We start from the raw sequence: 10,462 nt of genomic DNA on the forward strand, positions 1-10,462 counted from the left end.
AAGACACAGGTATAACTAGGGCCCATGCAGGTACCCATGACCAACCCTCTGACCTGAAGGAAATGAGAATAGTTAAAAGAGGTTCTAGGCCTGAAACGTCTGCTTTTGTGCTCCTAAGATGCTGCTTGGCCTCCTGTGTTCATCCAGCTCCTCACTTTGTTATCTCGGATTCTCCAGCATCTGCAGTTCCCATTATCTCAGAGTTAAATGAGAGGTTGCTTAGAGTGAGGATGAGCTTGGCCCACTGAAGATACTCATGGAGACAGTGTGGAGCCACAAGGACTACTGTAATAATCATCCAGTATTTGACATCATTCAAAACCATTAACATCTCTTCCAAGCATAGAGAATCCAGTTAAGCCAATTGAACTCGCAAAGAAAATACTGGAAAGACAAATGGGCCTGGAGATTGGTGCAGAGATTACGGAGGCCCTGCAATTAGTATAACTAAAGGCCCCGATCTCTCATAGAAACAGAAGACAGAAACACCGAGGGACTGTATTTGCAAAGCGACAACAAACTTCAATAAACATCACAACCGACCACGCCAAGAAGTAAATCCGACAGATTTTGAGTACCAAGTAACCCAACTGACATTACAAGTCCTCAAGCACAACTGAGGTGAAACCTAAACTCAACAGACCAGCATAACTAAAGAAAACCCAAGTACTGACACGATAGATCCAATATGTGTCTACCTGTATCAGCAGACTCAACCCAGACTGAGCGGTTGCGCAGCAATGAGTCCCCTACCACATCTGGGATATGACAAGCTAGAGCAACTGCTTTCGGTGAATCTTGAAACCACATTTGGAGCGGTGAGCAGGGTCAATGCCCGAAACATCAGCTTTTGTGCTCCTGAGATGCTGCTTGGCCTGCTGTGTTCATCCAGCCTCACATTTTATTATAATAGTGTGTTATGTCACTTTTTTTGTATTGGTGTTGCCTTGTTGTTTATATAAATAAACAGAGATTCTTTTGCCCATGAACATCTATCTGGTGCCTTCTCGTTGCATCCTGATTAATAAGTCCAGTGTCCAGAACAGGACCTAACAGCAATTCAAACCGCTTCGAAGTCAGAGGTAAACTGACAGAAAACCAGCTTTCCTGCTCCTAAGATGCTGCTTGGCCTGCTGTGTTCATCCAGCTCTACATCTTGTTATCTTGGATTTTCCACCATCTGCAGTTCCTATTATCTCAGTGCTACAACAACATCATTGTTTCCATTGTGGGAGGTCTCGGACCAGAGGGCATAAGTAGAGTAAGGGATTGTCCAAGTGGAACAAAGGTGAGGACGATTATTTTTTCTCCCTCAGGGAGTCATGAATCTCTGGATTTCAGTCCTGCAGTGGGTTGTTGGCTGTGTATTTCAGTATATTCAAGGCTGAGGCAGACAGATTTTTAATCAGTAAGGGAATCATGGGATACAAGGAAAAGGAGGGCAGTGGAGTTGAGAATTATCAGATCAACTGTGATCACATTGAATGTCTCTGCAGACTCAATGGACCAAATGGCCTAATGCTCCTAAGCCTTTGGGTGACTGGTTTGAGGCACAACAATATTAGTAGAAAATTGATTTTTCTGTGTGTGTCTCCCTCTTGAGACTGTGAATAACGAGAAGTTATCCTTTGTTCTATAATGACCTTCTGTCTGAGGATGGGGAATGCATCTATATATTGATCTCTTTTTGCTTGTGCATGCGTCTAAGTAGATAATAACTTGTACAAGTGGAATTAATTATTTTGGATTTGGATAACATGGGTAGTGCTCTATAAATTTATAATGAATGGGTAAATAAATCTGAGCATCCATTTCACCACATAGATTTCAGTATGCAGTAATTAAATACAGTATATCTGAACAGGAATGAACTGTTTCTAAAGTATAATTTGATACTATTGGTAGAAGATAATAACTTTTCTGTACTTAATGTGTGTTAATTTCTCTCAAATTTAAACATGGAAATCCCTGGTTTCAAAACGTAGCTATTTCTGAGACACTCCAAATAACTTCGGAGAGATTTCCTCTAATCACTATTTGAAGGTAAACATGGAGTTTCTTTTTGTCTACGTCTTTCTAATTGATGTATATCCCTCTCTATTGTTTGTTATCACTCTTTATTATCCACAATGCCTCCAATTTCCATTTCATCTGCAAGCTTATTAATTAGACCACCTGCATTTTCACCCAAATCATTTATATATATTACAAACAATGCAAATTGAAGCACTGTTCCTTGTGGAACACCGCTGGTCAGTCAGATCTGCAGTCAGAAAACACCTCTCTTCGACTGCCCTTTGTCTTCTGCGGCCAAGCCAATTTTGCATCCAATGTACCAACTCACCATGGAGTCCATGCGATTTAATCTTCTGGACCAGACCACCATGAGATCTTGTCAAATAAAGTCCACGTCAACAACATCCACTGGCTTACCCTCGACAATCATTTAATCAAAAAACACATTCAAGTTTGTGAGACAAGACCTCCCCCACATAAAGCCATGCTGATTATCCCTAATAAGTCTATTGCTCTCCAAATGTAATTAAATGCTGTCTCTAAGAATTTTCTCCATTAATTTCTATACCATTGATGTAACAGTCACTAGCCTATAATTTCCTGGATTAGTCCTGCTGTCTTCTTAAACAAAGGAACAACTTTGGCTATTCCCCAGTTTTCTGGGACCTTGTCAATGGCTAAAGACCATACAAACATCTCTGTCAAGGTGCCAGAAACCTTCACCCTTGCTTCCCTCAGTATCCTGGAATAAATTTCATCAGGCACTGAAGTCTTTTCTACCTTAATGTTTTTCATGACAACTTCTCCTTCTTAATATCAACAAACAATGCATCAACAAACCCCTCTCTAAACTTACCATCATCCATGCCTTTATCTTTGACGAGTACCATTGTGAAATACTTATTAAGGACCTCACCCAATTCCTTTCGCTCTACATCTTAATGCCCTCTTTTGTTCTTGAATGAACCTACCCTTTGCCTAGGTACTTCTGGCTCCTAATATACATATAAAATACTGTTGGGAATCTCCTTAACCCTACTTACCAAGGGCATTTCATGGCCCCTTCTAGCCCTGTTAATTTCTTCTGTTAAGTTCCTTTCTGCTTTCTTTATTCTCCACAAGGTCCTTGTTTGCTCTCAGTTTTCCAAATCTTACACATGCTTCCTCTTCCTTTTTAACTAAACTTACAACATATCTTGTTATCCAAGGTTCCTGAATCTTGCCATTCTTAGCTTTCATCCTCACATGAACAAGCTGGTCCTGAACTCTAGTCAACTGGCTTTTAAAAGAATCCTATTTCAGATGTGGATTTACCTGCAAACAGCTGCCCTCAATCCAATTTTTCCAGTTCCTGCTGAATACATTGTCATCAGTCTTCCCCCAAAATTGATCCTGTCTATCGTTCCTCCTTGATTTACTTGATTTAGCTCCTCTCCTCCTCAAACACTCCACATGTTGACCGACTGCTCTGGTTTTCCCACCTCTCTGCCACACTAGTTTATACCCTCCAAATGGCGCTAACAAATCTCCATGAAAGAATATTGGTGCCCTCCACTTTAACAGCAACACATCCTTCTTGTACCTCCCCTGGAAGAGATCCCAATGATCCGGATATCTGAAACCATCTCTCTTTTTCCATGCCTTTCAATTGTATTATATTCCTATTTCTGGCCTCACTAATATGGCAGAGGGAACAATTCTGTAAGTGTAACCCTAGAGGATCTGCTTTTCAACGTTCTACTTAACGTCCTAAATTCCCTACGCAGGACCTAATTTCATTTTGCCTATGTCATCAGTACCAGTATGTACTACTATTTCGAGCTGCTTACTGTCCCCCTTCAGAATATCCTGTGCCCGCTCAGGGACATCATTGACCATGGCACTGGGGAGGGAACACACCATCCTGGACTCTTGCTGACAGCCATATAAACACCTATCTGTGCCCCTGACTACAGAGTCCCCAGCATGCCTATACTTCGACCCTCCATGCTGTAAAACAGAGGCCAATTGTGGTGTCACAGATCTGGCTGCTGCTGTTGCTTTCCCCTGAAAGGCCACACCCATCCACTCCCCAACAGTATCCAACACGGTACATGGATGTGAGAGGGGAAAGGCCACCGGTGACTACAACACTGCTGCCTGTGCTTACTTGTCTTCCTCGTGGTCACTCAACTCTTTTCTGTCGACATAGTCTCAGTGATGGTGTGACCAGCTCACTAAACGTGCTATCCATGACATTCTTCGCCTCATTGATGCTCCATTTTCTTGCAGAAGACATGGTGGGGGGACAGAGTAAGGAGTAAACAATAAGTGGAGATATAGCCCAAAGACAGACAAGAACATTTGGACAGACAAAGGAGTGGATAACAGTCAGCCTGGGAGAATGCATGGTGGGCTATTAGTGGCTAACCATTGGCAGTGTGTGTAGCAGACCATGTGTTAACAAGGCCTGCTGTGTGGAGGTTAGGATAAGGACAGGGGAGAAGTTGCCTCCAGTCCTAACATTGTTGAAGTCAGTGCTGAGTCTCAAAAGCAATAGAGTTCCCAAGGGGAATATGAGGCTCTGTTCTTCCAACATGTACTGAGTTTTTCAGGAGCACTGCAGCAAGCCTGAGTCAGAGATGTTGGTCATGGAACAAGGTGATGTGTTGAAGAGTCGGGTGACCAGAAGATCAGGTTTTATTTTTGCAGGCCGAACGTAGATGTTCTGCGATGTGGTCGCCCAGTCTGTGCTTCATTTCCCAAGTGTAGAGGAGACCACACTGTGAGCAACGAATGCTGTAGATCAAATTGAGTGAAGTGCACGTAAAGCGCTGTTTCACCTGGAAGGTGCGTTTGCGCCCTTGGATACTGAGGCGGGAGAAAGTAAACGGTTGCAGGGTAAGGTGCCGTGAGACTCTGGGGGCTTGGTGGGAGTGAAGGAAGAGTGGACAAAGTGTTCCAAAAGGAATGGTCATTGCAGAAGGCTGACAAGGGAGGGGAGGGTGTTTGGTGCCGACATCCCACTGGAGGTGACTGCCTCCAGCTCTACTTATCCCATGTGGATTCCAACTCAAGTTTCATCCTTTGTGTTTTGAAGCCATCCGGGACCACAGATATTTCTGTGATGTTCAATGTTCCACACAGCTATTCTCGCTGCATCCTCGGATCCACACTCAATTTCATGCGTCGCCATATGCACACTCTCGACCTCTCTCTCCAAAAGCACTACTTTACGCTGGCTTGGAATTACACTGTTCCCTAGATCCACTTCATCCTCTGATTCATTCAATGTGCTAACAAGAAACTTTTCCTCGTTATGAGAGGTAACTTGGAGGAAAACATAACTTCAAAGTATCAAGCTGCTCAGAAATGTTATGGTCTGCTTTGTGTGACAGCTGGAATTTTAAGCTGAACTACCTGGCCCGAACGTAGGAAACACTATGCTGCTATAGGCCCCTTCAGAGGCAAATTTTAGATAGATAGGTAGAGAATTTACAGCACAGAAAGAAACTCTTCTGCGCATTATGCCCATACTGGTTATCAAACATCCATTTATTCTAATCCCATTGTTCAGCACTTGGCCCATGGTCTTCTGAACATTTTCTCATCGAACTGTCCAGAAATGTTTTGGAGCAGGTACCACTGTTCGAGCAGTACCACAAGAGCAACCTTTGTTTCAATTTCTGGTTTGAGATGTTTGTCAGTAACTGATGTATAAATCGGCAGACTGGAATGTGACCTGTACCTTTAAGGCAGGGAGGGGTGTGGCCTGGCGGCGGCGGCGGGGTAACCAGGGAGACGGCGGGAGCGTTGGACCTGGTCGGTAGTGGCCCTGACTCTAGCCCAGGAGACAAGATGAGCACCGGACTGGTAGGTATCCTGCTCGACCCCCCAACCCCACATTATTCAGGTTCATTCCCCGTTGGGGTTCCGGGGAAGCCAGGACCTGCCAAGCGGCCGAGGCCTACGGCAAACCCGCGTGTTTGGAAGTGGATGGGTTGGGGGGGCGGGGGGGAGAACGAAGGAGGGGAGACAAAGCGGGAAGGGAGTAGGCGACGGAGTGGGGCGGGGGGGGGGGAGGGGGTGAGAGCGAGTAGGGGAGAGAAGGGGGGGATGGGGAGTAGGGGAGAGAAGGGGGGGATGGGGAGTAGGGGAGAGAAGGGGGGGATGGGGAGTAGGGGGGGAGGATGGGGAGTAGGGGGGGAGGATGGGGAGTAGGGGGGAGATGGGGAGTAGGGGGGAGGATGGGGAGTAGGGGGGAGATGGGGAGTAGGGGGGGAGGATGGGAGTAGGGGGGAGGATGGGGAGTAGGGGGGGAGGATGGGGAGTAGGGGGGAGATGGGGAGTAGGGGGGAGGATGGGGAGTAGGGGGGGGAGGATGGGGAGTAGGGGTTAGGATGGGGAGTAGGGGGAGGGGGACTGGGGCGTAGGGGGGAGGGGGGATGGGGAATGGGGGGAGTCGGGGGGGAGGGGGGATGGGGAATGGGGGGAGTCGGGGGGGAGGGGGGATGGGGAATGGGGGGAGTCGGGGGGGAGGGGGGATGGGGGAGTCGGGGGGGGAGGGGGGATGGGGGAGTCGGGGGGGAGGGGGGATGGGGGAGGGGGGAGTCGGGGGGGGAGGGGGAGGGGGGAGTCGGGGGGAGGGGGGAATGGGGGGAGTCGGGGGGGGAGGGGAGGGGGGAGTGGGGGGAGGGAGGAGTTGGGGGGCGGGGGGAGTGGGCGGGAGGGGGAGGGGCGCGTGGGGGGAGGGCGGAGTTGGGGGCGGGGGGGGGGAGGGAGGAGTTGGGGGGAGGGGGGAGGGGGGGCGGAGTTGGGGGGCGGGGGGCGGCGGCGAGTGGGGGCGTGGGGAGTGCGTGGGGGAGGGGGGCGTTGGGGGGAGGGGGGCGGGAGGCGTAGGGGGAGTGGGGAGTGAGTGGGGGCGGGGGGATGGGGGAGTTGGGGGCGGGGGGCGGGGGGGAGTTGGGGGGCGGGGGGCGGGCCGAGTTGGGGGGCGGGGGGCGGGGGGCGGAGGAGTTGGGGCGAGTGGGGAGTCGAGTGGGGGCGGGGGGAGGGGGGCGTTGGGGGGCGGGGGGCGGGGGGAGGAGGCGTTGGGGGAGTGGGGAGTGAGTGGGGGAGGGGGGAGGGGGGAGTTGGGGGGCGGGGGGAGGAGGAGATGGGGGAGTGGGGAGTGCATTGGGGGAGGGGGAGGGGGGAGTTGGGGGGCGAGGGGGGCGTGAGTGGGGGAGCGGGGGCGTGCGTGGGGGCGGGGGGAGTGGGGGGCGGGGGGAGTGAGTGGGGGCGGGGGGCGTTGGGGGGCGGGGGGCGTTGGGGGGGAGGGGGCGAGTGAGGGGGGGAGGGGGGAGTGAGGGGGGAGGGGGGAGCGAGTGGGGGCGGGGGGCGAGTGGGGGGGGTTGGGGGAGGGGAGGGGGGAGTGAGTGGGGGGGTGGGGGAGCGGGGGGGAGTGAGTGGGGAGGGGGGAGTGAGTGGGGGGTTGGGGGAGGGGGCGGGGGGAGTGAGTGGGGGGGTGGGGGAGGGGGCGAGTTGGGGGCGCGGGGGGCGAGAGTGGGGGGGTGGGGGAGGGGGCGGGGGGAGTGCGGGGGGAGGGGGGGCGGGAGGGGGAGTTGGGGGGAGGGGGAGGGGGGAGTCGGGGGGGGCGGGGGGGCGTCGGGGGGGCGGGGGCGGGGGCGGGGGGCCATGGGGGCGTCGGGGGGCGGGGGAGTGGGGGGCGGGGGCGGGGGGAGTGGGGGGAGGGGGCGGGGGCGAGTGGGCGGGCGGAGAGTTGGGGGGGGCGGGGGAGGGATGCGTTGGGGGGGCGGCGGAGTTGGGGGGCGGAGGCGTTGGGGGGCGGGGGAGGGGGGCGTAGGGGGGCAGGGGGAGTTGGGGGGAGGGGGCGGGGCGAGTGGGGGGAGGGAGGCGTAGGGGGTCGGGCGGCGTTGGGGGGCGGGGGAGGGCGGCGTTGGGGGGAGGGCGGAGTTGGGGGCGGGGGCGGGCGGAGTTGGGGGGAGGGCGGAGTTGGGGGAGGGGGCGGGGGCGAGTGGGGGGCGGGGAGGGGCGAGTGGGGGGCAGGGGGAGTTGGGGGGCAGGGGGAGGGGCGAGTGGGGGGCGGGAGGAGTAGGGGGGGGCGGGCGGCGTTGGGGGAGGGGGAGGGCGGCGTTGGGGGGGAGGGGGGCGGAGGCGTAGGGGGAGTGAGTGGGTGAGGGGGCGGGGGGAGTTGGGCGGGGGGAGTTGGGGGAGGGGGGAGGGGGGCGTTGGGGGGAGGGGGGCGGGAGGCGTAGGGGGGGCGGGGGGAGGCGGAGAGGGGGAGTGGGGAGTGAGGGGGGAGGGGGAGGGGGCGAGTTGGGGGGAGGGGGGAGTGCGAGGGGGAGGGGGGAGTAGGGGGGGCGGGGGGAGTGAGGGGGGGCGGGGGCGAGTGGGGGGGAGTGGGCGAGTGAGTGGGGGAGGGGGCGAGCGAGTGGGGAGGGGGCGTGCGAGGGGGCGGGGGCGAGGTGGGGGGCGAGGGGGCGAGAGGGGGGGCGGGGGGCGAGAGTGGGGGCGGGGGCGAGTGGGGGGGAGGGGGGAGAGCGTGGGGGAGGGGGCGAGTTGGGGGGGAGGGGGGCGAGCTGAGTGGGGGATGGGGCGGGGAGTGAGTGGGGGCGGGGGGAGTGAGAGGGGGGGTTGGGGAGGGGGCGGGGTCGTGCGTGGGGGGTGGGGGAGGGGGGGGAGGGGAGGGGCGTGGGGGTGGCGAGGGTGGCGGGGGAGGGGGGCGAGGGGGAGGGGAGAGTGGGGGGCGTGGGGGCGAGGGGAGGGGGGAGGGGGGCGAGGGGGAGGGGGGGAGTTGGGGGGCGGGGGAGTGGGGGGGAGGGGGGAGTGGGGGGGAGGGGGGAGTGCGTGGGGGGGTGGGGGAGGGGGCGGGGGGCGTTGGGGGGGAGGGGGGCGTGAGTGGTGCGGGGGGTGGGGGAGGGGGCGAGGGGGGCGTTGGGGGGGAGGGGGGAGTGAGTGGGGGAGGTGGTGGCGGGGGAGGGGGAGTTGGGGGGCGAGGGGGGAGAGAGGGGGGAGGTGGTGGAGGGGGAGGGGGGAGTTGGGGGGGCGGGGGAGTGAGTGGGGGGGTGGTGGAGGGGGCGGGGGCGAGTTGGGGGGGAGGGGGGCGTGAGTGGCGAGGGTGGGGAGGGGCGTGGGGGGGAGTTGGGGGGGCGGGGGGAGAGAGTGGGGGGGTGGTGGAGGGGGAGGGGGGGAGGTGGGCGGGGAGGGGGGAGTGAGTGGGGGGGCGTGGTGGAGGGGGAGGGGGGAGTGGGGGGGAGGGGGGGAGGGAGTGGGGGGCGGTGGTGGAGGGGGTGGGGGGAGTTGGGGGGGAGGGGGGAGTGAGTGGGGGGGGGGGGCGAGGGGGAGGGGGGAGTTGGGGGGGAGGGGGGCGAGAGGGTGGGGGGGTGGTGGAGGGGGAGGGGGGGCGTTGGGGGGGAGGGGGGAGTGAGTGGGGGGGTGGGGCGGGGGAGGGGGGAGTTGGGGGGGAGGGGGGAGTGAGTGGGGGGAGGGGGGCGTGGGGGGTGGGGGGCGTGAGTGGGGGGAGGGGGGGCGGGGCGAGGGGGGCGGGGGGGGGGGCGAGTGGGGGGGGGCGGGGGAGGGGGGAGTGGGGCGGGGTCGGGGGGCGTGAGGGGGCGAGGGGCGAGGGGGGAGGTGGGGGGTGGGGGAGGGTGGGGCGGGGGGCGAGGGGGCGGGGTGGAGGGGGGGTGGGGGGGGGAGGGGGGGCGAGGGGGGGCTGGGGGGGGGAGGGGGGGGGAGGGGGAGGGGGCGAGTGGGGGGAGGGGGCGAGTGAGGGGGGGTGGGCGGGGGGAGGGGGGAGGTGGGGGAGGAGGGGGGAGGGAGTGGGCGGGGGGGCGAGGGGGGCGGGGGGAGTGGGGGGGAGGGGGGGCGTGAGTGGGGGGGGGGGGCGAGCGGAGGGGGGAGGGGGGGGGCGGGGGGCGTGAGAGGGGGGGGTGGGGCGAGGGGGAGGGGGGAGGGGGCGGGGGCGGGGGCGAGGGAGAGGGGGGGGTGGGGGAGGGGGAGGGGGAGTGGGGGGGGAGGGGGGCGTGGAGGGGGGGGGGGGGGGAGGGGGAGGGGGCGTGGGGGTAGGGGGGGAGGGGCGGGAGCGGGGAGGGGGCTGGGGGGCGTGGGGCGGAGGGGGGCGGGGGGGAGGGGGGTGGGGGAGGGGGCGGGGGAGGGGGAGGGGGGCGTGGGGGGGAGGGGGGCGGGGGTGGGGGGGATGGGGGGGCGGGGGTCGTGGGGAGGGGGAGGGTGGGGGAGGGGGTGGGGGGGGTCGAGGGGTGGTGGGGGGGGGGGGGGAGGGGTGGGGGGAGGTGGGGGTGGGGGAGGGTGGGGGGGGGGGAGGGGGTGGGGGTGGGGGGGGGGTGGGGGGTGGGGAGTGGGGGGGGGGGGGGAGGGGGGTGGGGGGGGGTGGGGGGAGGGTAGGGGGGGGGGGGGTGGGGGGTGCGCGAGCTGGGTCGCCCCGCCCCCACATAATCGCCACCCGCCG

At 59.8% G+C, this 10,462-nt stretch overlaps 1 protein-coding gene across 3 annotated transcripts in view; it reads left to right on the top strand.

Annotated features, from left to right (window-relative positions):
- Positions 1–5,786: 5,786 nt before the first annotated feature.
- The window catches only part of LOC125460144 (POC1 centriolar protein homolog A-like), a 136,175-nt gene continuing 131,499 nt past the window's right edge, over positions 5,787–10,462 (top strand). For all 3 annotated transcript variants that reach the window (XM_059649643.1, XM_048547270.1, XM_059649644.1), the window contains exon 1: positions 5,787–5,868. In XM_059649643.1, the coding sequence (XP_059505626.1) occupies positions 5,854–5,868 (15 nt within the window). In that variant the 5' untranslated portion in view covers positions 5,787–5,853. The remainder of the gene's footprint in view (positions 5,869–10,462) is intronic.

The sequence above is a fragment of the Stegostoma tigrinum genome, chromosome 11 (assembly GCF_030684315.1).
Source record: "Stegostoma tigrinum isolate sSteTig4 chromosome 11, sSteTig4.hap1, whole genome shotgun sequence".
Classification (NCBI taxonomy): domain Eukaryota; kingdom Metazoa; phylum Chordata; class Chondrichthyes; order Orectolobiformes; family Stegostomatidae; genus Stegostoma; species Stegostoma tigrinum.